Source organism: Zootoca vivipara, chromosome 5 (genome assembly GCF_963506605.1).
Source record: "Zootoca vivipara chromosome 5, rZooViv1.1, whole genome shotgun sequence".
NCBI classification, from domain to species: Eukaryota; Metazoa; Chordata; class Lepidosauria; order Squamata; family Lacertidae; genus Zootoca; species Zootoca vivipara.
In genome coordinates this window covers 39,887,933-39,915,885 of record NC_083280.1, presented here as the reverse complement: position 1 = coordinate 39,915,885, position 27,953 = coordinate 39,887,933, and the positions used below count along the sequence as shown (strand labels likewise).

Below are 27,953 nucleotides of genomic sequence, written 5' to 3'. Positions count from 1 at the left end.
TCTAAAAGGGGGTGGAGGCAGTGTCGTCTAGAGAGAAGAGGTGTGGCTGGGGAAAGTCTAGAGGGCCAGATTGAAAGGCATAGAGGGCCACAACAGTCCCCAGGCCTCAAGTTCACCATCCATTGTCTAAAAATTGAGGGGAAATACCTCATTGGGGCAGAGTGTGAATGAGATCCAGGCAGAACTGAGATTAGCTGAAGAATGGAACATGGAAGCACCTTTCAGTGATGCAGAATTCTTGATTTAGGGTAAATTGTATCATAATACTTTCTCACATCCCAGAGAGTGAGCCAATGTAGCCTGTTTATTCTGCTTGCGTTTACTTGTCTTCAGATGTCAACTTTACCTCTCCACATGCAAAACTGACAAAGGTTTTTAAGACAACACATATTTGTTCCTGGACTGTGTATAGTCCTGCACTCACAGGTCTTGTGGATACACAAGACAAACTACTAATAATGTTATTCTTTGCTCCTCCAGGAACATAATTTGTTGTTCATAAAGTGCCTAATAATGCTAGCGCCTCATCACATATGTGGTTGGTACATAGGTTTTTTCAGTACAGTCATACCTCATGTTGCATCCGCTTCAGATTGCATCTTTTCAGCTTGCGAACGTGGCAAACCCAGAAGCGTTCTGCACGGTTCACGCACATGCAGAAGCGCTCTATCACACTTCGTGCATGTGCAGAAACGCTCTATCGTGCTTTGTGCATGCACAGAAGCACCACTCTGGTTGAGGATTTTTCGGGGTGCGTACAGATCATGTCTGCAACCAGAGGTACCACTGTAGATGGGAGCCACTATTTCATGTATTGTTGGTCAAACCTTTTACCCTTTTTAATAGTTGTATCCTCTCTTTGATTCCAGCTGCTCTTTCCTATGGAGAAGAAAAGCGATCTGTGGCTTCTCAGCTTCCCGCCACAGCCTGCTCTCCATGACACTGTTTCAGTGAGGAAACTCAGGAGGGATGAGTGCAGGATACTCGCAGAATCCTGTGAGGAAGGTTAGGCTGGGAGAGAGCAAATGGCCTATGTTCACCCAGTGAACTTTATCATAGATATCATAGAATCATAAAGTTGGAAGGGACCTGAGGGTCATCTAGTCCAACCCGGACTGAGTGGAGTTGGAGTCCAGATCTTTGCATCCAAGTCTGGCACCCTGTTCACCATACTGCACTGTTTCTCACAATGTGCTCCACCTACGGTATAACCCAGAAAACCTTTCTGGTTGTAGGGACAAAGATTTCACACTCTTACCGTGTTTCTCCAAAAATAAGACACCGTCATATTTATTTTTCCTCAAAAAAAAACCCACGGTGGCTTATTTTCTGGGTATGGCTTATTTTTGGAGAAACACGGTAGTTTAGATTTTAGATGGACTTCACGTGTCCAGGTAGCGTTAAAAATAAATAAATCCAATCCCTATAATAATTACCTTAAAATCTTTTTCGGATATTATTTTCTTGGCTCGCAGGAGATAGAGAAAAGGGAAAGTCTCTTTGAACTTTATGGCCTCTGAACCACTGAAAATTTTCCTTTGAAGTACCTGGAGCAGATATGCTATGAACAAAGCAAGAAGTATCACAACACAAAAAAGTCATGGCTATTTAAAGAAAGATTTCAAGCACAAAGTACCGGTAAAGAACTGTATAGCATATAAACGGAAAGGTCCCGTTAAAAGAAAAAAAAGCATGTCTGAGGTTTAATAAATCTCTAACCTCAGATCAGGATGCAGAATTGTGCTGCTATTTTACTCTTCCCTCTTCTACCCAGCTTTAGGAGTTCTGTGTGACTAATAGGGTATCCTTCTATATTTACTTTGAGTACCCAGTTGCAGCCAAAGTGAGATTCCAGTGTGAATTTAGGAGCATGGTTTGCTTCTTTTTAACTTAGATTAGCAGGAGTCATAAATAAACTAGGGTTGGAGTTGTGCAGTGTTCAGAAATAATGAAAGCTCATTCGTTTCATTTCAATTGCACGCTTCCTCCAAGGGGCAAAGGGTAGCATACCAGGCTCTCCACCACCATTAATTTTATCCATATAACAACCCTGCAAGGTAGGTAAGGTCAAGATAAAAGAGACTGGCCCCAGATTGCCTTCAAGTCTGAGTCCGGGTTTCAACCTGACTCCACCCCACTAGCTGTCCAACATTCTAATCACACCACCAGATCCCTCAGTTCTTGGAGATGCTAAAAACTGTCTGTGCCCATTGAGGGCACGCTGGCAGTCTGAATTGCCAGCAGCAAACAGAAGCTAGCCCTTTAGTCCAGTAAAATTAGTGTTTGACCAGACACCTGTAATAAAAAGCTGGATGTTTCAGTTGGTAGCTCTGACAAAGGTATCAAAAATCCCCCCAGCCCCTTACTCAAAATTATCTCCTGAGTTCTTCTGAACATTCTGGGTGCAAGAATATTCACTTCGCTTTGTTACAGGTGTGCCTTATTAGTTTCAAAGATACGGGTGTTTCTACTTCAGCAGCAGCTGGACTTCTGGTATGCTCAGAGGCAGGGAAAAAACACCCCCTGCAGTTTTCCACTTTTTATTCCAAATGGAATAAAAGGTTTTAGGGGGTGTTCCTAAAAAGTTTACTAACTTTATTCCAACTGCTTACCAGGGGAGGAAGAACTGACTTTATTGCTTGAGGAAAGTGAGCACAAGTAGTTTTTTTAAAGATTTGAAACTGCTTGTGAGAGCTCTGGCCCACAAGGGGCAGAGGCGGAGGTAGCTGCTCCATCACCCGGAGCGGCGCACATGCTGTGCACCTGGGGGTGGGGCCAGCCACCGCACCCCCTTCCTCCACCAGTGGCCTGCCCACCCCCTCTCTCTGCCAAGTGGTGACAAGAGCCCATGGGGTCCCAGGCATTCACAGAGAGTCTGTGTCCCTTTGGAGAACAGAAAACACTGCGGAGACTTATTTCCACCTTCAATCTGCATGGAGGGAGTCCAGATCAGGCATAGGCAAACTCTGCCCTCCATAGGTTTTGGGACTATAATTCCCATCATCCCTGACCACTGGTCCTGTTAACTAGGGATGATGGGAGTTGTAGTCCCAAAACATATGGAGGGCTGTGTTTGCCTTTGCCTATGCCTGGTCCAGATCCTATGGCATGGTCAGTTCAAGAGACAGCAGCACAAGCTGCAAGATGGATGTCCTCCTTCTTCTTCCCAGAAAACCTTTGCCAGTTACCCTGACAACCTCCCAAATCCCCAGTCTCTGTTTACACTGGGGGCAAAGGGGAAGGGTTTCCCTTATATTGTTAAGGGCCCTCAATAGGGCCTCAATGGTGTGGAGGACTCCCTGCTCCTGAATGGGGTAACTGTGCCCCTGAAGGACCAGGTGCGCAGCCTCGGAGTCATTTTGGACTCACAGCTGTCCATGGAGGCGCAGGTCAATTTTGTGTCCAGGGCAACTGTCTATCAGCTCCATCTGGTACCCAGGCTGAGACCCTACCTGCCGGCGGACTGTCTCGCCAGAGTGGTGCATGCTCTGGTTATCTCCCGCTTGGACTACGTGGGGCTACCTTTGAAGGTGACCCAGAAACTGCAACTAATCCAGAATGTGGCAGCTAGACTGGTGACTGGGAGCAGCCGCCGTGACCACATAATACCGGTCCTGAGAGATCTACACTGGCTCCCAGTACGTTTCCGAGCACAATTCAAAGTGTTGGTGTTGACCTTGAAAGCCCTAAATGGCCTTGGTCCTGTATACCTGAAGGAGCGTCTCCACCCCCACCGTTCAGCCCGGACACTGAGATCCAGCACCGAGGGCCTTCTGGAGGTTCCCTCATTGCGAGAAGTGAGGTTACAGGGAACCAGACAGAGGGCCTTCTCAGTAGCAGCACCTGCCCTGTGGAATGCCCTTCCATCAGATGTCAAGGAAATAAGCAGTTATCCTAATTTTAAAAGACATCTGAAGGCAGCCCTGTTTAGGGAAGCTTTTAATATTTAATGCTGTATTGTTTTAATATTCAATTGGGAGCTGCCCAGAGTGGCTGGGGAGACTCAGCCAGATGGGCGGGGTATAAATAATAAATTATTATTATAATATTATAATGGCCCTCTGTGGCTCTCTTAAGGGCCCTAGCTTGGCCAAGCTACCCAGGAATTCTGGTGTGTTTGTTAAAACTACATCAGCTCAGCTGCATTTTTTACAGACAAGGAAAATAATTCCAGCAATGTTCGTTGCAGGTTAACATTCATTTATGATATTTTGTGTCTGGATTTGAAGCAAGATGGGATTTGTGGCTTTCACATTCCAAGCAGAGAGATTTTGCATCAGGAAACCATTTTCTGACATATGAACCTGGCACACTGAGAGGCTCTCCTCTGTCTTTCAGGAACATGTACATTCCTGTTCAAATCCTTGACTCTGCAGAACCATCACTTTAAGTTCACACCACAGACACACATTTATTCAAGACCCACAAAAAGGTAATCTCAAAATCTGTTCATACAGGCCCTGAAAGGAACCAGAGGGAAACTCTTAGGTCATACCAGGACTCAGGCAGTAGTCACAATCTGTGAGATAGAAAGGGTGGGGTATCCAAAGGACGAGATTGTGACACGGATAATGGTTTTAAAAAGCAATAAATTATGCACAGTTTCTAACATGATTCACAGGGAGGGGGGAGTTAGTAAGCTTTGATTTCCTAGTTGTTTTAACTTTCGTTTCTGCTTTTCTTCCCAGAAATTGGCCAATTTAGAGGTTCTACCCAAATGCATCTCCCAACACCTCCCAGTGGGAGGTCCGACTACTGAAGAAGGAATATTTTTCAGTTTCATTTCCTTCTCACCCTCACTTTTTTTTCACCTGGCGAAATTTTGAGGTCTGTCCTCTTTAAACTTGTGCCTGTTCGTGCAGCCTCCACTTTGCGAAGGAAAAGCAGAAAGGTAAGTGTGGCGAGTGGTTGATCTCCGCTCCGCAAGGAAGAAGGAGCATCAGACGGGCTTGGCGTCGCAGCAAACAAATCCAGCGCTCATTCAAGAGATCGAGGAGACTCGAAGCGCTGCCTGAACTTCGGGCAAGCCAAGGGGGATGAGGGATGCCCAGCACGATAGGACTGATACGTTTCCTCAGTGGGGCTTGGAGTGCTAAGGCTGCAAACCTATACACGCTTACCTGGGAGTAAGCCCCATAGAACTCAGTTGGGCTTACTTCTGAGTAGAGGCGTGTAGGATTGAGTGGACCGTTGGAGCGAGATTAGCATTGGCTTCTCACTGTAATGCTGCTTTTCTGTTGCTTCCCATAGTATGCTTTCCCTCCGTATCAGGGATTGGACAAGAAAATATCCTCTTCAGCTCTATTCCAAGGGCCTTTTCCTTCCTTGAAGGTTTTTTGAGCAGAGGTTGGATGGCCACCTGCCATGGGCACTTTAAATATGGCTTTTCCTTTTCAGAAATGGGATCTGTCTATTTGAATTCCATGTAATTCTAGATTTTGGTTGCGACTGTAATGCTAGAAAATTTTCTTTAAATTGCCATCACTTCTCTTGCTTTCATTGAGTTTTTGAAAGTATCTGATACATCTTGCTTTCTTTATAGCATGTCTGCTCTAGGTACTTCGGGTGAAGTTTTGGAATGGTTCAGAGCCAATAAAATGCAGATTTCTGCTGCTATCAAAGACTTATTTCCCTTTCTCTTTATCCTGCGAGACAAGAAAATAATATCTGAAGAGCAGTTTAAGGTGACTATTGTAGACATTGAATTTATTTTTTAAGATGTGCCTGGGTTTTCGGACTTCATCTAAGCCAGGATTGGGGAATCTTTGGCTTCCCAGAAGTTGATGAACTGCAACTCCCATCAGCCCTAGCAAGCATGGTCAATGGCCAGGGTTGATGGGAATTCTAGTTCAGCAACATCTGAAAGGCCAAAGATTCCCCACATCTGTCTGAGCTTTCCTGGAGCAAAACCTGACATTATAGACCATTGTTCACATGTCTGCCCAGCTAGTATATAAAGCAAGGGGTGGGAGATGTCTTGCTTTAACCATCAGCAATGTATAAGAAAGGGGGTGTTGAACTCTCACTGCCTGTTTTTTAGCTCATTGGAATCAGTTACTTTTTCCTTTTCCTAATACTTGAAGGCAGCCAATAGGGGAGGAAAATGGCTGAAGGGAAGGTAGGAAACAAGAGGTGGAAAGTTGCAGCACCCTTCTCCCATGTGCTCTTTTTAATGCTGAAGTACCAAACCCACTGAGCCTAGGGCTTGCCGATCAGAAGGTCAGCAGTTCGAATCCCCGCAACGGGGTGAGCTCCCATTGCTTGTTCCCACCTCCTGCCAACCTAGCAGTTCAAAAACATGTCAAAGTGCAAGTAGATAAATAGGTACCGCTCCGGCGGGAAGGTAAACGGCATTTCCGTGCACTGCTCTGGTTTGCCAGAAGTGGCTTAGTCATGCTGGCCACATGACCCGGAAGCTGTCTGCCGATCAGAAGGTCAGCAGTTCGAATCCCCGCGACGGGGTGAGCTCCTGTTGCTCTGTCCCAGCTCCTGCCAACCTAGCAGTTCGAAAGCATGTCAAAGTGCAAGTAGATAAATAGGTACCGCTCTGGCGGGAAGGTAAACGGCATTTCCGTGCACTGTTCTGGTTCACCAGACGCAACTTAGTCATGAAGCGAGATGAGTGCCACAACCCCAGAGTGTCCGCGACTGGACTTAACGGTCAGGGGTCCCTTTACCCTTTACCTTTTTACCCATATGGCACAGGGCAAATGGCTGCAGCTGTGGCATAGGGAGATGTTATACGTGACTCATAACTGGAAAGGTTTTCAGGGTAGCAGGAGGAATACAGCATGAGAGACAACAGAGTGTAGTGAACAGTGTGTTAGACTTGGATGCCAAGATCTGGGCTCAAACTCCATTCAGCCATAGTGTCCATAGAGTGAACCTACACCAGTGGTCCTCTCCCAGCCTAAGTTCCCCTCTCCACCCTGAACGCCTTTAGGGGAGGTTTGGATACAACAGCACCCATTGCACAGGAGGAGGAACCTTGAAAGTTAGTGTGGGATGTGACCCAGAGAAAAGTAAAGAAGACACACTCCTTAGCAGCAGCAGGTCAAATGCCTTCTTTGCCATTAATACAAAATATAGGAGAGGGATTTTAGCTGTGCTGGGCCTTGGAATTTGAATTAGATTTGATTTCTTTGCTTATGCTAGGTTTACCATCTTGGATGTGATGGGAAATAGGATACTTACTGTATATGAGTTTTAAAAATGCTTGTGTATTGTTGTTTTTTTCTAGAATTGTTCTGAGCAGGTATCGTCCAATGCAAACGCTCTTCATAGAGTGATATACAATGTACTTGAAAGCATTTCAAACAATGTGTCAGCAGTAAAGGAGATTTTCTGCCAAGAGAACCTGGAAGCATATCAAAATTTAAAGCCAATATTTGAAAGCCTGGGAAATGGTAAGTTATCTTGTTGGCTGTGCTAAATCTGCCTGGCAAACGTAAAAGATAAACAGTCAAAACGAAAGAAAAATCATCAGATTTTATTGAGAAATGATGTAGTAGTGAGTGTTTGAGCCATGGAATATTCCCAACCATGCGTTGCCTGCCATCTGCTGGTGAATTTATTATTATTCTGTTTATTTGAAAGTACTTATTGTCTGCTTTTTATTGTGAAAAGTAATATGGTGGTTTACAAAATAAAACCAGTATACTAAAACAACAAGAAAACATAAACCAGAATATTCAAAGTTAAGTAATACCATTACTAAGGATCAGTGCCCAGGAATGCCTATTTAAATTGTAGGTTTTTACCAACTTTCCCCATAAGTGCTCATTTTGTCTCTAAGGGAAGGTTATTTGACTGTGTCAGAATATGGGATGTCTAGAATATCCTCCTTTGCTTTGACGAAAGACTTATCTCTCCTTAACACATCATAATTAGAGGGGCATCCAACTTTGACAGTGAATGGGCTAGAATATGTGAAAGACCGGGGTGGGGGGCAGAGAGCAGGTGAGGGTGGGGCTGGCGTGTGTCCTGGGGGCATGGTGTGCTGCCTGCAGGGGGGTGGCACCCAGTGCGGGGTGCAGGGCAGCCGCGATGGCACCCCACCGGGATCACACTGCTGGGGGCGGTGCGCTCCCCCCGCACCCCTCTTCCTCTGCCAGTGGTCCTAAACTGTTCAGAGCCTTACATGTCAACACCCATCACCTCAAACACAGTTCAGTAGCAAATAGGGCGGCAATCAGTGCCGTTCCTCCAGCAGTGTTGATACAGAATCGTAGACTTGGAAGGGATTCCAAGGTTCACTTCGCCCAATGCCCTGCAATACAGGATTCTCAACTAAAGCATCCAAGACAGATGGCCATCCAGCCTCTGTGATGTGCATGCATGGAAGGATGCTGTACTAAGCATTTTGCACCAGCTGCAGTTTGTTATAAACCCTAAATGATTAGATCAGTGATCTCCAATCTTTGTCAACTACTGGATAATTTTTCAGTTATGAGAGTGCTAGGGGCACCAGTCACAAAATGGCTGCCATAGGGGTGTGTGGCATAGCACAAAATGGCTGCCATGGGGAACATGGCATAACACAGAGAGAGAGAGAACCACCCCCAATAATCTCATGTTTAAATTCAGGGCTGGCTCAGAGCATTTTTCAGCTTTAGGCAAAACAAGAAATGTCACTCTTTGGCAGCCCTCTTGTCACCTGCTCCTCTCCTGTATGCCACCCACCCACCCCAAGCAGAAGGCCGCAGGGCAGCAAAAGGCTGTAGAGGAGAGGAATGGGTTGTGGAGAGCAGGCATGGAGGTGGTGAGTGAGGGTGTCACAATGGGCAGGTAAAGAGGAGGAGGATGCAGAGGGCAGGAGTAGTGACTGGGTGTACCACCTGACACATTTGCCTCACCTTACCTTGTGGGCAGGCTGGACCTGCTTACAATGGAAAGTCAGCTGTGTCCTGCTGGTAATGATTATGATAATTGGTTTTACATATACCAGTGCTGTTGCTGTCCATAGTACAGTGGTACCTCGGGTTACAAACGCTTCAGGTTACAAACGCTTCAGGTTGCAAACTCCACTAACCCAGAAATAGTACCTTAGGTTAAGAACTTTGCTTCAGGATGAGAACAGAAATCATGCTCCGGTGGCGTGGCGGCAGCAGGAGGCCCCATTAGCTAAGGTGGTGTCTCAGGTTAAGAACAGTTTCAGGTTAAGAATGGACCTCCGGAATGAATTAAGTTCTTAACCAGAAGTACCACTGTATCATGAAAAATAAACAAGGTAGCCCCACCAGTCTTGTTTGCTTAGAAAGCACCTGCACATTTTGTTGCATAACTTTTTTTTTAAGGAGGACTGGAAACTTACTTAAAACAACAAGAACAATGAAAACTCAAAGTTTGAGGACCTTTCCCCAGGGCACCACTGGAAGCCTTCCCAGGTGTAGTGCCCTGGATTAGATGTTCACAACACATTTTATCCATTTAATTTAATAATGAGGTGCTAATGCCCTTGTTTTCTTCACACACTTTCTTTTCAGTTCTCCAGCGTGCTACAAATAGCTCTACCACAGGACTTGGGAGCAAGAACATACTCCAGGCAAAGAAGAACAATTCTGAATTCTCTGGACCGAAAGGTGAATTTCACATGGGTCTCTAAATGCTTCTGAGGCATAGACTGTGGTAAGAGAAAAATAGAATAATATAAGGCAGCTCCCCCAAAACCTTCCACCTACAAGACCTACCTGAGATGGATGAAAATTAGATACCCTTCAGGTAGCCTTTTTATTGCACATTCCTGATGATTTGTGCTAATAGGGCTATTGGGATAGTCATATGTGTTCCTGCTGTCAATATTGTTTGCGCTTGCTGAAGCTTGAGGCAGTTGCACAGTTTTATTTCAAGTCAGTGCATAGCTTGTAACTTCCTTCTGAAGTTCTATAACTTTTTATGTCACAAATGTTCTGCTATATTTTTGTGATGCTTTTGTTGCGCTATAGCACCTTCGGGCAGCAAGCTAAAGCAGACTAAATATACCACTAAAGGTAAAGGTAAAGGGACCCCTGACCATTAGGTCCAGTCGTGACCGACTCTGGGGTTGTGCGCTCATCTCGCATTATTGGCCGAGGGAGCCGGTGTACAGCTTCCAGGTCATGTGGCCAGCATGACAAAGCTGCTTCTGGCAAACCAGAGCAGCACATGGAAACGCCGTTTACCTTCCTGCTGTAGCGGTTCCTATTTATCTACTTGCATTTTGACGTGCTTTCGAACTGCTAGGTTGGCAGGAGCTGGGACTGAGCAACGGGAGCTCACCCCGTCACAGGGATTCAAACCGCCAACCTTCTGATCAGCAAGCCCTAGGCTCAGTGGTTTAACCACAGCGCCACCTGGGTCCCTGCTAATATACCACTAATGGACTATTATTGTGTGAAGAACATGTTGCAGAATACACCCACAATAAAACATCTGTCTAGAGGGGCCCTTACTGAGGCCCACTGGTCTCAAAATGCTGGCAAATGGAAACAGGGTTGGCATAATCAGCTGCCAATTACTGACATTATTTTCAATTGATATCTAATCCATCTTTGGAAATTGAAAACACCATTTTCCTTATGGGAAGGAGTTCCATATTCCACCTTTCCCCAAGCCAAGTACAGTACAGCCATTTTCTCAGCAGGTATTGTGACTAGTCTTCTCATTTTAGGCAGAATTTGCTGACCCATAAGAACTAAGTGAGGAAGTTGTTCAAAATTTCCCCTTTTTGTTTCAGGTCTTCCCTTTCTCCCTACACCCAAGTTTGATCAAGAAATGTCAGAACTTTATAAAAAAAAATTTTTTTCAGAGGGAGAAGCCTCAACAAGCTATCAAGGTATTGCATAAAAATAGATGGAGCAGGGTGGGCACTTCTGAACATAATTTTATATGAAGAGGCTTTTCAGTTTTGACATTCATGTTTCATGGCAATGATGGCATATAAGGATTGGGTAAAATTAGACGAGAATATGTTAAATTTGTAGAAGGTATTATTGTCTTAGGAGGAAAAAGGATACTTTAGATTGTGCAATTTTTAAAATTTGGGTATGTATGGGATAGCTTCACTTACATCAGTTGAGTTAGATCCTGCTAAATCAGGGTATCTAGGCAAAGGCAACCGGATCCCTTACCAAATTTGAAATTGTTCTGTTAAACCTGGGATCTAAAGGTAAAGTATAGATATCAGAGATTTATGGAGAATTGTTGGAAATTTCATCCAGCCCATTAAGAAGCCCAAAAACTATCTGAGAGGCAGACATAGGATAATAATAATAATAATAATAATAATAATAATAATAATAATAATAATAATAATTTATTATTTATACCCCGCCCATCTGGCTGGGTTTCCCCAGCCACTCTGGGCGGCTTCCAACAGAAAAATGAAATAAAACAATCTATTAAACATTAAAAGCCTCCCTAAACAGGGCTGCCTTCAGATGTCTTCTAAAAATCTGGTAGCTGTATTCTCTTTGACATCTGATGGGAGGGCGTTCCACAGGGTGGGTGCCACTACCAAGATGTGAAATAAATGATATGAAACAGAAAAGCATGTGAACCATTAAAACCATCAGGGTCTCTTTCTGCCTGCATAGTGCAGAATACCACACCAGAGTCTCCCATAGGTGGTACAAGGTTCCAGTTTGATAGCTATCATGTACATACTGTATTACCCTTTGTCTAGCTGTAGTGTTTTGGCTGGGCTGTGGTCACTCGGTAACATATTTCAATCTTTGATGGGAATGCCTGATTGTCAAAAACTTTTAGTCTGGCATATATCAGGAATCAGTAGTATTATTCAGGACCCAATACAAATTACACCCCAATTGTAACTATTTTTAGGACATTAAGATGAACATAAAGCCAAACATTTTGCTAATCTTTCTGCTAGTTGCAGCTAGGCTGTCTATCACATAGTTGTGGGAAGCCTTGAAAGACCTAAATATTTCTCTTTGGTATAATAACATTTGGAATATAGTCATATCTGAGAAGCGAACATATCAGTTAAGAGTATTGAAAGGTGAAAACCCCATGACTTTGTGCTGCTTGGTGAAACTTGACACTGACTGATGCTTTTAGTATGGGATGCTTATACGTCGTATGTATGAACTTTATGAAGCAATGTATGGGATTTTCCAGATTTCTCTTTTCCCGTTGTTCCCTGTATTGTGTTTCCTTTCATTGTTCTTGTAATTTAAAAAATGCCATTTTTAAATGCTTAATACACAACTGCACTGCTGGCCTGGCACTATGAAGGCATTCCAGGGCATTTGGGTGGAACCTAGCCACATATTAAAAATGTTGTGAAAATGCTTAATTATTTTTTTTGAAAAATGTATTGAATTTGCCATAGCTCACCATCGCCATCTAGTGTCACATTTGTACAATGTACTTTACAACACACTTAAAACTTTTTATTTGCAGCTGTATAGCTGAGTCCTTGGTTTCTCTTTTTAAAATGAGTGAAAAGGGGATAGCAATTCCGTATGACTGTAAATGGCTTCTTCTGCTTCTTCTTCTTCTTCTTCTTCTTCTTCTTCTTCTTCTTCTTCTTCTTCTTCTTCTTCTTCTTCTTCTTCTTCAGGACTGAAATTTGCTGGTGCGACAGAAAGCATGGCAAAAATGTCTCAAGGACCAACTAACACCTGCTTCAAAATGGGTGGCGTTCCGAAAGGTAAAGAAGGTGCAATGGTATAGATTCCTCATAGGTTCTCCAAACTAACCCCTTCCACAGTTCTCCAAAAGCAGCTTTGGCATACACCCTACAAACTGGGCACGGGTGTTGTCCATATGTCATTTATTTGGTTCCTAGCTGCCATTTTGCCCACTTCTTTTTAAATGCCTGCCTCCATTACCCAATCCCCTGTTTTTGTTGTTGTTGTTTTAACTGCATGCATGCAATGTTAGCCATTACCAATAGTCACAGCTTCCTGTTATGATGACTATGGAGCTCCATTCTTGCTATGCCTTGAAACCTGACCCCTTGGCCCTATGTGAGTTCAAGGAACTTGCTTCACATTGTGGTTATATGCTGCAACCTGACTTCTCAGTTCCCAGTTCTCTTAAGAGTTGGCATCTCTTTTCCTATTTTCTCTCAGAATTTAACTGCAAGCTATCTTCTCTGTCATCGCTAGCTGCATCCCTGCCCCATCAGCAACTTTTGGAGGGCACTACTTTGGCTACCCCTGCTGTAAGCTATAAGGGGCTCAGGCAGGGCATTCCACCCCCTTTTCCCACCCCGCCCCCAACTGATGCTCCACATTGTGTAGCTGCTGTTGTCTGGTTGTTAGTTTATTAATTTTGTGGCAACATGCTTTAATAGATATACTTACATTAGCCTTCAGCTTATGTGGGCATGGGAAAATATTATATATAATGCCTGCCAACATACCTGACAGTATATCTGGTTTAGAATTGTGTCCCAATATATTTTCAGGTGATATGAAATGCTACTTCATGCCACATCTTATCAGCAGGGTCTGTAACTTGGTAAGACTGCTGTCATTTTACGGAAACCCAAAATATGGAAATTGCACCATTTGACATCAATTTCTCGATTTCCTCTAGGAAAAGGGATACAAAATATTAATAAAGGAAAGCCGAATGTCCAGGGCTCAACAGTGATTGTTACTTGTGGAAAAACTAAAGGTGTTTTATATAAGGAAAAATTGGCAGCAGGTAAACATTGTTTCGAAACAGTATAATTGTATGTCTAATTACATATTTTAAGCGAATTTTATAGCAATAAGAAGTTAAAATCTTTGTGTTTGTGTCCATGAGTGTGTTGGGAGAAAGATGCATCCATGTGGCAGTAGGTGGGTGTAATTGTATGTTTGGGAACGCTTAAATAGTCTTGTAGGGAATTGGTTTTTTATTTCCCACTGAATCCTGGGTAACTTAGAGCAATTCTATCTATACTACAATGAGATTTCCAGTACTTTCAAATCCTTCAAATCACAGTTCAGAAATGCATGCTTAAATGATTTTTTTCAACTTAAAAAAAATTACCACAAAAGTATTGTATTGTATACTTCCACTTTAACTAGTGCAGCATATCATTTGTGTATTAGACCATGTGTGTGGGGAACCTTTGGCCCCCTGGATGCTGTTGCCCCTGATCATGCTTGCTGGGGCTGATGGGAGTTGTACTTCAATAACATCTGGAGGGCCAAAGTTTCCCCACATTAGACTGCATTAATGCACTGCAGTTACATCAACCCATAAATTGTGAATTGAAAATAATTGGCAATTCCTCCATATTTTAAAAAAGACAACTCAATGTATATAATTATTTGGTGCTACAGTTTTCAGGACCATTCTTACTGGATGGAGAAAATATGCCCCCCCATTATAATTATACCAAATGAACATTAGAAGAGAAACACATTTTACATTTCATGTAATTAATGCTATTTTTTTTTACTGGTGGTATTGGCAGGCCCAGTGCTTGTGGTCAGCCATGTTGGGCATTGGCCAAAGACTCCAGGGCCTCTGACCAGCCCAGCCTTTTGCCCAAATACTCCCCTCCATGCTCAGGTTGTGGTATGTAAGCACTGCTTAGAGCTAAGGTTGTCCCTATCTACAGTGACTTGCTAGACACTCACCTCACTGCTCAGAGAAGTGCTCTGTGTGAGGTGTCTGAGAAAATGGCTGTGCTGTCACTGCCACTGCAGCTGGAAAGGCTTTAAAAACCTTTTTAGCCACCATTGACCCTTTCTCAGATCTCAGATGTGGAGGAGATGATAGATAATCCACCACCACTTATGCTACTTCAGGGGGCAGGGAAGGAAGCAGGAGGAATGGGGGTGGCAAGAGGGGAAGAGGATAGTGTTGCAGTTGCCACAGAGAGAATGCTTGGGACAGGAATTGAGACCTCCCTCCCTGTAGTTGGTGTTGGCCCTGAGCAGGTCCCACGCTGAAATACATTTCTAGTTTTGATATTTCCAATGTAAATCTTGGAAAGGGAGCTGCTGGTGGCAATTTCTTTCTCCCTCTATTGAACTTTGCTGAATGGGACATGCTTTGCAGCACTGGCGTAACTTCTCTGTTACAGGAGCAGCACAGAAATCTATCAAGGGTTTTAAGGGAACATGGTTCACACCACAAGAATTTCTCACTGAAGGAGAAATTGCAGGTACAAACTGGAGAAGAAGTATCCGCTCTCAGGGGATTACATTAGAATCATTAATAAAGGTACAGTATGCAGTTGATTTAATGCCTCGTTCTTTACTTGTAATTACAAAGGAATTTCAAATGATGACACCAAGGCTTTCCATATATTTATCCACACATATGGTTCCTGTCACAAGTACAATATCCTGTATTACAAGTGAATAGCAGCACAAATTGTTTTTTGAAAAAGCCATTGTCTAGATTCTAGAATGCCCTAACACAGGAGCTGCCCACAGACAGGTGATACGTTTCCTGCAAAGGCTGCCACTGGTTTCTCTGAATAGGCGCTGCTGAGTGCTGACTTTTCAGATATATATTTTTAATAGTAAGGCTCCAGCTCTACCAGAAAATTAGTTATGGGACAAAATGTGTGGATACCTTCAAAGCAATTTCAGTGAAATAATTTGAGTGTGGCGTGACCACCTTGTATATATTTCCTGTTGCTGAGGAATGCTCTCTGTTGCTATTAGACAGCAATACCATTCATACAGGTGAAACTCGGAAAATTAGAATATCGTTGAAAAGTGCATCTATTTCAGTAATGCAACATTATTATTATTATTATTTAATTTTTTACAAATGCTTTCCTTTGGAAACTCCACAGTAATAAATCAAATGTTGTTGTTTAGTTGTTTAGTCGTGTCCGACTCTTCGTGACCCCATGGACCATAGCACGCCAGGCACTCCTGTCTTCCACTGCCTCCCGCAGTTTGGTCAAACTCAAACCAAATAAATCAAATAGTTACAGCAATACAAAAAGTAAACAAAAATAAACATCGCTATTACATTTCATTAATTACATGCCATTTATAATTGGCCCGCCTAATGACAAATAATTACCATTATAACAAATAAATGCTTGACATATCTTGCTTTGCATGTCATGCATCTATCTCATATATTGGTTTCACCTTTTAAGTTGCGTTACTGAAATAAATGCACTTTTCGACGATATTCTAATTTTCTGAGTTTCACCTGTATGTGTGTAAAATAAAAATTCTGTGATCTTCACAATCAGAACCAGTGAGACATAGCTGACTTCCTGTGATATTCCACCAGGTTGCTGGGGATAGCTGTCTTTTTCATTTTGTTTTATCCCATTCCACCCCACCCACAATGGCAGCTATTTTGTGCTCCCAGCACTGTCTCAAAATTTGAAATGTGCCCACCAATTCAGAAAGGTTGGCGACTTCTGCCCTAACACAATATAAAACTGAGCAGACATAAGGATTGTGCCAGCTAAAGGCAAGATCTGTATTCCACGGAACAATGATCTATGGAAGTTTTATGATTACAATAAAGACTATGTTAACAAAAAAAATCTGATGGTACAGATTGATTATAGTATCAGCTTTTCTAGACTGGAGACCCCATTGTTAGATATGTGAAGTTCAATCCTCGGTTGCAGGGTAGAGTAGGAACAGAATCCTCAGTGGGAGGGATTGTAGGCAGTGAGATCAGTGGGAAATTAAATGCAAAAAGTACAGACCATGACCATTCAATTAGGGCTAGGATTGTTATATATTTCATTTATTATAGACCACCTTTCAAGGTTATCTTTCCCCAAAACACAAAATATTGCAAGCATAAAAATCATAATATACAAGACAACAGGTGTGCAAAATAAGGACTGTGATGCTTTGCAACAGCTGTGCCAATTCATGAAACTTAGTAACAATCCATTTCATGCAGAATACATTAGTAATGCTGAATTTATTATTATCTGTGGTGAGGTAAGAAACACCTGTATCTCTTCAGAGCAAAATGGAAGTAATACAGCTTTTCACACGTGAGCCTATCTTTGATGTTCCTTTGCTCAAACATGGCAAATTTAAGGTTAGTAGCAGAGTGTCCCAGCAGAATGAAATATTTTCCTACTGGATTTTAAATAAATATAAATAGTAAGGTGTCAGTAATGTGTCTCATTTCTACCATCTAATTCTGATTATGTTTGGGGATTCTGTTTGTGCCTCAGAGCAAACCTAATAAATGTGATGTTTATTTCAGGACGGCATGCTACCTGAGCCAGCACGAGCTTCCCTGGGAAAAAATAAGGTAAACAAATTATGAATCCTTTACTAGATTGTTTGTAGATAATACACCAATCTAAATGGGCATCTACACATTTTATTTGTCCATTTATGCATTAAGATATTTCTGTCTTCCTCTTCTTTTTTAAAATCATTTTAATCATTTTTATTAAATTTTCCACTTTAACAATCCAATCCATTCACATTAAATATTCCAAATTATACATATACATATCAAATAATCCAAATATTCAGCCAAATTATAAATTTTTTGGGACTTCCCATCCTTCAAGCTCAGAAGGCTCTAATCCTCATCATAATTCTATTGCATTTCAAGTCATTTCCGGTTATTCCTCTATTTCTTTCTGTTGTTAGCCTTCATTCTTTTGCAGCCTCTGAGTTGTTCCCACAAGCGAGTTAAAACAAACAAGATACTTCTGTCTTGATCATCTCCAAAAACATTATATTTACTTCAGAATAAGGAGGTACAAAACATAATAAACAAAAACATTAAAACAGTACAGTGGTACCTCGGGTTACAAACTTAATTCGTTCTGGAGATCTGTTCATAACCTGAAACTGTTCTTAACCTGAGGTTCCACTTTAGCTAATGGGGCCTTCCACTGCTGCCGCACGATTTCTGTTCTGTTTGTAACCCGAAGTGTTTGTAACCCCAGGTACCACTGTACTGAGATTCATAAATAGCCTGACAAAAATGCTGAGTTTGTACCTGGTATCTACAGTATATGAATATAAGAAGGTGGTAAGACTCACCTTCGTAGAGAGGTCATTCTAAAGATGCAGAGCCACCACCAAAATCAATTTATTAATTGATTTCTTCAGATTTGTACTCCAGTTTATTCCATAGGATGCATGTCTGTTAATGTACTATCGGGTGGCACTGTGATGTAAACCACTGAGCCTCTTGGGCTTGCTGATCGGAAGGTCGGCGGTTCAAATCCCTGCAACAGAGTGAGCTCCCATTGCTCTGTCCCAGCTCCTGCCAACCTAGCAGTTCGAAAGCACGCCAGTGCAAGTAGATCAATAGGTACTGATGTGGCAGGAAGCTAAACGGTGTTCCCGTGAGCTCTGGTTTCCGTCACGCTGTTCTGTTGTGCCAGAAGCAATTTAGTCATGCTGGCCACACGACGCAGCTGTCTGTGGACAAACGGCAGCTCCCTTGGCCTGATAGTGAGATGAGGGCTTGAACCCCATAGTCGCCTTTGACTGGACCTAACCATCCAGGGGTCCTTTACCTTTTACCTTACACTTTAAACAATATTGTTCTCTGTCTCTTACTCAGAATCTGATCATATATTTGTGTGAGGAAATTCTGAAGGAAAATATCTGTTATCCCATGAAACCTTTTCCTCCTTTATATCTGGTTCAAGATAATTTTCATACACAATTCAACCCAACACATCCCTTTCTCAACATCCAGGACAGATACACAGTGAGCTGCCAATGAAAGAAAAGACAGATTAATAATAATAATAATAATAATAATAATAATAATAATAATAATAATAATATATTATTTATACCCCGCCCATCTGGCCGGGTTCCCCCAGCCACTCTGGGCGGCTTCCAACAAAATATTAAAATACAGAAATCCATCAAACATTAAAAGCTTCCCTAAACAGGGCTGCCTTGAGATGCCTTCTAAAGGTCTGGTAATTGTTATTCTCTTTGACCTCTGGTGGGAGGGCATTCCACAGGGTGGGCGCCACTACCGAGAAGGCCCTCTGCCTGGTTCCCTGTAACTTGGCTTCTCGTAGCGAGGGAACCGCCAGAAGGCCCTCGGCGCTGGACCTCAGTGTCTGGGCAGAACGATGGGGGAGGAGACGCTCCTTCAGGTATACTGGACCGAGGCCGTTTAGGGCTTTAAAGGTCAGCACCAACACTTTGATGGAGTCTACCTCTTCCCGAATCTGAGCGACTTTATCTGCAAAAAACTTTGCAAAATCATTGCAGGAGATCATGTGGCCCGTACTGGGCCCCGATGACAAAGGTGGTTCCGCTAAATTGCGAACCACCTGAAAGAGTCTCCTGCTGCTGTTTTCCGCAGATGCAATAGAATCATAGAATCATAGAGTTGGAAGAGACCACAAGGGCCATCCAGTCCAACCCCCTGCCAAGCAGGAAACACCATCAAAGCATTCTTGACATATGCCTGTCAAGCCTCTGCTTAAAGACCTCCAAAGAAGGAGACTCCACCACACTCCTTGGTAGCAAATTCCACTGCCAAACAGCTCTTACTGTCAGGAAGTTCTTCCTAATGTTTAGGTGGAATCTTCTTTCTTGAAGTTTGAATCCATTGCTCCGTGTCCGCTTCTCTGGAGCAGCATAAAACAATCTTTCTCCCTCCTCCATATGACATCCTTTCATATATTTGACATAAATCAGCTGGTGGGCAGCTGGGAGCATGCCTTGTTCCAGCAAAGGATAAACTGGAAGCCCGCTATAATCTCCCAATTGTTTCTTTGAAGCCTCACCTGTATGACATCAGGTGTAGGGTAAGTGAGTGTGGCTTCCCCAAAATGGACTGGAATGTCAAATGGAGAGACCTGGCTTGTGAGCCAGAAGTCCCCCAGCCCTTCTGTGGCCTCCAAATGTTGGACTCATAACTCCCATCAGCCCCAACCAACATAGCCAATGGTTTTGAATGATGGAAGTTATAGTCCCAGCAATTGGAGGGCATTATGTTGCCTACTGCTGCTCTAAGGGTCTCAGGCAAGGCATTCCACTATCCCTCCACCTTTTCTATTTTTCTTTTCCAGCTGATGCTCAACATGGTGCAGCTGCTCTGCATGCTCAGTCCTCATTGGGCTTTTTGGAGTTTGTGTGTTTGTTCCTTATCTCTCACCCCCCCCCTTACAAATCCCAGTTTCTCCTAAACATGACGACAGCTTCCCCTTGTTTCCCCCAGTGGACCTATTTTGGCCCTCACCACCTCAGTTTTCTAACCCCACTCTCCTTCAGCACACATAGACTTCCAGACAAGCCTGTAGTGGCAGTTTAAAAATATGGGTGTGGGAAGGGGAAGGTTGATCAAGAAAACTGGCAAAGCAGCCTGAAGAAACAAGCTCTTCTTCATGTGTGCAATGCATAATGGGAGAAAATATAAAATGAAGACATTCAAAACTGTTCTTTACTTAGAAGCTGAAATATTAGCCATGACTGTATAGTGCTACTACTGGTAGTCTGTCAGTGGTGAGTAATTTTACAAGGACACCTTTGTCTACACACCTTCTCCTTAGCACAGCAAGATGTGATGCTTTAAGGGTCCAAGAAATATTACCTGTTTGCCAGCTTCCTACACTTCTGTTTTGACAGAATTGAGAAAACAGGAAGATACCAAGTGGATATTGACGTATTAATTGGATACCTTCAATGACTACTACATAAACCAAAGATAGCTTCTCAAAGTTGTATGTTGCAGCAAAAACAAACTAAGTTAGTTTTAACTTCTTTTTATTGCACACAGGTGTATACGTGGTTGTTGTTGATGTTTTATGATATGCCTGCCAACTGAAGATCCTTTGTTAAAGTCTTTTAAAACTACCATTCAGGGCCCACTGCGCTCACAAGGTGGTATACAAGCAACACCACAGATAAAAAACCTCTCACTGTACTGTTTCAACAAATTTATTTTTCTTTTTCCTTTAGCCAGCAAATGATGGCATATGTGAAGTGTGTATGGAAGAAGGGTCTGATCTGTGCTGCTTTTCATGCAATAAATCATTTCATTATTCTTGCCATGTTCCAGAAGAATTGGTTATGAAAAGGTATTTGCTTTTCATCTCAGAGTTCTAGATTAAGGTGAAATTGTCAAGAAAGTCACGTGTTGACAACATCACTCTGTAAACCCAGCAATAACTTGCTAAGCTGTATACTAGCTCAGCTGTGAACTTTTGCATTAATATAGACAATCATGCACTTTGTATTGCAAATCAATTTCACTATTTTTCTCACATTAAATAAGGTACAAGTCTATAAAAGCAAAACTACACTGTTTAAAATATCTTGTACAATATTTCATCTCTCCTGTTTAATGTACAGTGGTACCTCTACTTACGAATTTAATGCGTTCCGAACACACATTCGTAAGTCGAAAAAAATTGTAAGTCGAATCCCATAGGAATGCATTGGGAGAAAAAAATCGTAAGTAGAAGCAACCCTATCTGAAAATTTGTAAGTAGAAAAAATCCTATCTAAACCACATCCAAGATGGCGGGCGGAGCTCCATTCGTAAGTAGAAACATTCGTAAGTAGAGGTACCACTGTATATTAGTCCTGTTGAAGCTAAACTAAACTATAATAGAAAAGTAGCTTTCAGTAATACGTTATAGCCAAGTGATATATTATATCACTGCTTCCTTTTGTAGAACATCCAGTTCAAGGTAGTGTTTAATAAAAATGACTATTATTATTAGCCTTGTCATATTGTGAGTTCTGGTGCTAAGTATTTTTCTAAGGAATGTTAGTTTAAGAATCATGGTTATAGCAAACCTTCAGAAATGAAATAAAAAAATTCCTTCAGTAGCACACGAAAGCTCATACCAAAATAAAAACTTAGTTGGTCTTTAAGGTGCTACTGAAGGAATTTTTTTATTTTGTTTCGACTCAGACCAACACGGCTACCTACCTGTAACTAGAGCTTCAGAAATGAATAAATAAATTTCTACCATGGCAGTATTGTCTGCAAATTGCATCATGCTTTGTACTGCATTTTTATAGGTTTTGGAAATGCACCTTTTGCAAATGGAAAGGTAACCTTTATGTCAAAGAAGACCAGGTTTTAAAGGGGAAAATGGCTGCCAAGGCAAAAAATGTGGGTAACGTAAAACCTTTTCCTATTTCAGTTTAATGCTAAACAAAGTAGTAAAATTAGGGCTGTAACATCAATTGCTTTAAAATTCTAAATAAAAAGTATCCTTTTAGCAAGGCCCGCCACCTCTGTCATAAACTTCCCAACATTTTTACCACCAAGACAGCCTGTGTTAGTTGGCAGGCAGCTCTCCCTCTTCCTGTGACACCCACAGTTTGTGACCCCAATATGGGAGGAACCCCTGGCATGTTTAAAAGCAGTGCTGTAGCAGCTTCAAAGAGCTTCACAAGGCTTTATTTCCCAGTTTCTCCATCCAGTTCTTCATTGGACTTGGTTATCAAACAGCTTGAGTACTCAAGTCTGCTACACTGTGTGGCTGCTACTATTTGCTGGGAGGGCAGTTTGTTCCATCTGTATTGGGAGTCAGGGCATTGCATCTGGCTGGCCATTCTACAGAATAAGGATGCCAAAATAAATATTTAAGCTATAATTAACAGGGAAGGGTATTGTATAGGATTAGCCATTGGTTGAATAACTTATTGAATGGGCCATGTCCTTTTATTTGGGGGACAGAGGAAATTGCATATAGCTGACTACTGTCTTGAGGATCTTAGAAGTCAGGAAGGACCAGTTATCTTTGTAGGGAACAGGGAGGTGGGGGAATTGCTAATGGCTGGCCACTGCTAGATATCTGCTTTGCGTACATAGTGATTGCAACTCACATCTTATTTCCTCCTATATCACATTCGGCAGCTGTATTTTTAAATTTTTGTTTCTGAGGTCTACGGATGAAAGGCTGTAAATAGATAGATGATAGATAGATAGATAGATAGATAGATAGATAGATAGATAGATAGATACTTTGGAAATCCTAGTTGCATGGCAGCTAACTGGTTAATCCTGTGTTGCTTCATATTGCTGTTTTTCTTTAAATTCTTCTTTTTCCTTAATAGAACTCATTCAGATGAATCAAATAAAATCAATTTTTTCAGTTTGTTTGTTTTATACACATGCAAATTTAATCAATTAAGTAACCAACAATAGTTATCAATTACAATTTCATAATCTATACATATAAAAATGTAAACTGGGCATGTGGGTTAGTCTCCACTTTTCTCCAAAACCGCTTGACCAATTGCATTCAAATTTGGACACAACGTCCCAAGCGAATATGCGGGTGACCATATACAGGTTGCGTAGATAGATGTCACACCTATGGCAGGTAAAGCAGGTAAAACCCACTGTTCCCGAACACAAAACTCAGACAGCCAAGGATGCTGGGAGCACAGGAGAGGTTGCAAAACAGTGCCCTCTAGCGACGGCTACACTGGTACTGCAGCTAGGAAAGCTTCCCTCTCCACAGCATCTCAGCTCGGCTTTGGAGACTGGGCCGAGGGGCCGGGATAGGTCATGGGTCAGGACAGGGTGGGGCCAATCACAGCGATGAGCCGGGGGTGGGGGGAGGAGGGGGCAGAATAGGTCATGAGTCGGAACAGGGTGGGGGCAGTCACAGGGATGAGCCACAGAAATGTGTGGCCGGACCAGCTAATTCCGAAATAAAATCTCTAAAGGAACCAGTAATAATCTATATTGGTGAATTTGGTGAACGTTTCATTCAAATAACTGGGACCTGTTTCTAAATACAGTGGTACCTCTACTTACGAATAACTCTACTTACGAATGTTTCTACTTACGAACGGAGCTCTGTCTGCTATCTTGGATGCGGTTTAGATGGGATTTTTAAACAAATTTTTAGATAGGGTTGCTTCGACTTACGAATTTTTTCTCCCAATGCATTCCTATGGGATTCGACTTACATTTTTTTCGACTTACGAATGTGCGTTCGGAATGCATTAAATTCGTAAGTAGAGGTACCACTGTAAATATAATCAATTTATGTCTATTGGCATGGGCTCCTAATTTCGTTTGAGGCCCTTGAACATTAGTTTCTTTCTTTTTTTATAGACATGTGAGTTCTTGCTTCTAAAGATCTGGTGTGAGCCTGAAGGTGCTGTTTTTGCTGATGAACCTGTCATAGTAAGTCATGATGGCAAGAGTAAAATAACACAATCTTGGAGCACTATTGCTGAGATTGTAGTAATATTTTCAGTACTTATACTAATATTACTTTCTGGTGGTGCTGATTTAACAGATCCAAACACATGATGATAACTGTCCAAATAACCCCATTTGGCTCAAGAGGATAAAAGAGAAGCTGAATATAAACCAGTACGAAACAGTGGGGGATTTCATTGGAGATATGCGTCTGATGTTCAGCAATTTTCTGAAGTTTCATCAAGTAAGCATCAGTCTTTCCCTTCCCTTCACTTTGTTGCCTGTGAATGTTAAACACGTGAGTGAGCAGAGGAGGTCAAGTTAGGTTTCTGTTATACATTGAAATTAAAAAACCCAAAAGAATAAGCGTGAGAAAAAGTAAAAGATGATTTAGTGTGACTCAATTTCTCTCTGTCTCTCTTATGTACTCAAACACATAACTCCTCATAATGACCACAGTCACTCAGTGCTAAGCCATCTAAGCAATCCTCATGTGTCTCTAAGAAAGCCCACCTGGCTCCCTTCTAGTCTTTGAATGCTGAGCTGCAAACCTATGTTGTGGGAAGATCTCAATATATTACTTGTGGAGAGGGAGTTCTCTTCCGGAGGTCTTGAAGCAGAAGCTAGACAGCTGTCATTGAAATCCCACTATCTCATTGTGATAATCTCATTGAACTTGTACATATTGCCATGATAACCTGAAATGGCTAGGACAACAGAAATATTTCAACGTTTCCACCTGCTGTAGACATTTTGAAGAGCAATGGTAAAATCTAAATAAATTAAGCAACATGTCACACACATATCAAAGCTAATGTTCTATTATATTTCCCCTACAGGGCCAGGATGTCGCAGAAGATGGAAGAAAGCTGCAAAATGAATTTGAAAAGAGCTTTCGGGAAGCTTTTTTTATTCGTAATTAACTGCTTGAGGGCAGCACAAATTTACTAAACAACAAAATAGTAAGAGCGACTCAACATGAAGCATCTGTCCAGTCACAAAACATAGACTAGATAAAAATATAAAACAAGTCTAATTTAAATTCATGTCAACACAGTCTCAAATACAATATATGTAGCACAAGAACTCAGTGAAATGTTCTCCCTTTGGGCCTAAATGTTCCCATTAGGAGTGGAGGGATTTGTCATTTTCGGTTCTCTGTTTCTCATTTTTCCATTCATAACTTCAGTTCTCCACATTTCTGTAGCAATTTGAGAATTTTATTTTATTTTTAATCCTCATGAGAATTCTACAGCATTTTAGTGCAAAGTAAACACATGTTTGTATGCAGTTTTGACTGAAGCACATATTTTTGCAAGCAATTATGCATTTTTTGTATGTTATTTGCACTACTATGTCCATTTTAATGCAGTTGCCCCTAGTATATGCCTTTTTGTAAATTTTCTTTGGTTGGAGAACAGCATCACAAAATTCCCCACAGAAGCCACCTTGAAGCGAGATGTTCATGTCCATAGGAGGAAGCTCCTTAGTCTAGAGCTGTTCCATCTGTCAATCCTGGTTTCTGCTCATCTCCACCACAGCTGGAACAAGGAACCAGGAGCAGGCGTTACAAAAGCCTACAGGTACTTGCTACTCATAAGCTCCTGTGGCCATCATAGCTCAAGGTATTCATTAGATCAGGCATCCCCAAACTGCGGCCCTCCAGATGTTTTGACCTACAACTCCCATGATCCCTAGCTAACAGGACCAGTGGTCGGGGAAGATGGGAATTGTAGTCCAAAACATCTGGAGGGCCAAAGTTTCGGGATGCATGCACTAGATGATTTATCCAGGGGTAGCAGGTCAAGCATCTTATTTCCAAGCCACTTGCTCACCTCTCTGACCAGGCAGCTTCTGAAATAAGTACCTGGAGTTGGTTGAGACTAGCAAAACGGCCTTCGGGTGGTATCACTTCAAGCCAGTTGCTAAACACTAAGGGCTCATCCACTCTTCACTTCCCCCATGTCTAGAAAACATGTGTCTGAGTGTTTTCTGCTTTCTAGGCATGGGACTGAGCCCTTCCACTTTTCCTGGGGAAACCCACTCTCTACCACTGAATCAGAGCAAACATCCACCCCCAGGACTGATGCTCCGATTCAGTGGTAAGCAGCAGGTTCCCTTGGGGGGGGGGAGCAGCAGGGTAAATGGTAAGTGGAAGTGTGGATGAGCCCTAAGTCAAAACAGTCAGGCTTCTCAACAACCCACCAGTGATTAAGGACAAGGCTTTCATATCAGAGGATGTGATGTCTGGTCTTTGCTTCACTGTAAACCAAACTGACCCAAACCTTTCAGTGCTACATAAAGATTTGGCCTTCATGTCCCTGTGGGAGCTCATGTGAAAAAGATTCAGGGGCACTCATGATAAGTGGTTTGCTTGACAAGCAATAGAAATACCACTTTCAGAAACACATAACATAGCATATGTGGGATGGTTTATTGTCTACTTATGCACTCAGCTTAAATGCCTGACTCACTGTTTTCAACCATGTATTGTTTGCCTTGTCTTGTATGTTTGTAGGTGTTTGGGAAATTACAGTCCACACATGTTAAGTGTTTTTCCTTGTTTCATTATTTTTTTATCACAATTCTGAAAACATAAAATATTTGTTGAAAAGGAAAATGGGAAAGGATGTGGTACCAAAGCAGCCCAGGTCACTTTTTAAAGAATGAATTGTTGGGCTAGCTTCTGTTTCATTCCTAATACACATTTGCATTAATCGTCTCAAATCAATGGCTCCGCTTTTCTGTAGTGCAGCTGTACTTTGAAGTGGATAAAAGATGGCTAATTTCTTCATAGGCACTGTTCTGTTTGATGTATCAACCTTTCTACACTGCTGCAGGGAGCGGGAGAAGCCCCTTCTCTGCAACAAGGAAATGAATGAAGCTCAAAAGAGAGGGGGGATTTTGCTAAGTTTAATCACTAGCTTTTGCATTAGGACTAGAAAATGTAATTTTTGTTGAAAATGTGAATTGGGTGAGCAACCTGCAACAAGGCACATGCATCTGTGTATGTAAAGATGGGAAATATAGAAGACTTCATGGAAATAAACTACCTGGATTTGCACAACTCTAGTTGACACTTTTTTTAATTGGCCCTTCTATTTCTTCAGCTGCCTAAAATTTGACATATGCTAAGTGGCGGGAAAAACATCACCTGCTTAATTTCTTTTTAGGCACAGGATTAGAGACAAATAAAGAAGCATCTCCATTGGGGCACATTGCAGTTCTCCTCCCAACTTGAAATCTTGAATATATGCAAGAGAGCAGTTTAAGTGAAAATCTGGGAAATGGGAAGGGGAGAGGGCTTGTTGGCTTTCTCACTGCCTGAAGAATATGCTGCCATTGGACTATTGTAGGGTTGCCATCCATCTGGAATTTCCAGGACATATATGGAATATTGCTGTCTCTAGCAGCAGGGTGGATAAAAATCAATGATTTTTTTAAATAAATCAAAAAAATCGGATTTTTTTGATTTAAATCAGATTTTTTTGATTTAAATCAGATTTTTTTAAAATAAAATGCTTTTTGAGGAAAATATATTACCATCCAAAGGTTATTCCATCATGAAATAAAGATTAGTTTTTTTAATTATGTAGAATAAGGTTGTATATGTTTAATTTTTTGAGTAAATAAATTCCATTAATCCGTTCACAATGTCATGCTCTTCCAGAGGTTTTTGTAAGATTATTGGGCAGTTTCTCTGCCTACAAGATATTATCACAGATGCTTGGTTTACTTTTGCAGTTCTCAAAACTGAATTTGACTCAGCAGAGATCACACGCCTCTTTTTCACAGCAAAAATGTTATAACATGAACAGAGTTGAGAAATAGACATTAATCCAGACATCCCCAAATTTCGGCCCTCCAGATGTTTTGGACTACAATTC

The 27,953-nt window shown here is 41.9% G+C and overlaps 2 protein-coding genes across 5 annotated transcripts in view; one reads left to right on the top strand and one right to left on the bottom strand.

The window, feature by feature from the left end:
* Nucleotides 1-136: 136 nt before the first annotated feature.
* Nucleotides 137-25,045, top strand: LOC118093497 (nuclear body protein SP140-like protein). Of its 2 annotated transcripts, XM_035132726.2 has the most exons (15): nucleotides 137-1,005; nucleotides 4,689-4,891; nucleotides 5,543-5,684; nucleotides 7,241-7,406; nucleotides 9,486-9,581; nucleotides 10,715-10,813; nucleotides 12,563-12,652; nucleotides 13,546-13,656; nucleotides 15,032-15,171; nucleotides 17,158-17,205; nucleotides 20,850-20,968; nucleotides 21,921-22,014; nucleotides 23,977-24,048; nucleotides 24,164-24,310; nucleotides 24,906-25,045. In XM_035132726.2, exons 3-15 carry the CDS (start codon nucleotides 5,544-5,546, stop codon nucleotides 24,987-24,989), a joined length of 1,407 nt encoding a protein of 468 aa, XP_034988617.2. In that variant the 5' UTR covers nucleotides 137-1,005; nucleotides 4,689-4,891; nucleotide 5,543; the 3' UTR covers nucleotides 24,990-25,045. The 2 variants fall into 2 exon arrangements, with proteins under 2 accessions (XP_034988617.2, XP_060130631.1); XM_060274648.1 differs by having other exon boundaries at nucleotides 4,689-5,684.
* LOC132592153 (zinc finger protein ZFP2-like) overlaps nucleotides 24,203-27,953 on the bottom strand; it is a 28,673-nt gene continuing 24,922 nt past the window's right edge. The window contains exon 9 of one of the 3 annotated variants that reach the window (XM_060274639.1): nucleotides 24,203-24,347. In XM_060274639.1, coding sequence (XP_060130622.1) covers nucleotides 24,336-24,347 — 12 coding nt within the window. In that variant the 3' untranslated portion in view covers nucleotides 24,203-24,335. Of the gene's footprint in view, nucleotides 24,348-25,522; nucleotides 25,608-27,953 lie in introns of those variants that run through there. The other 2 variants (XM_060274646.1, XM_060274638.1) reach the window with 2 other exon arrangements.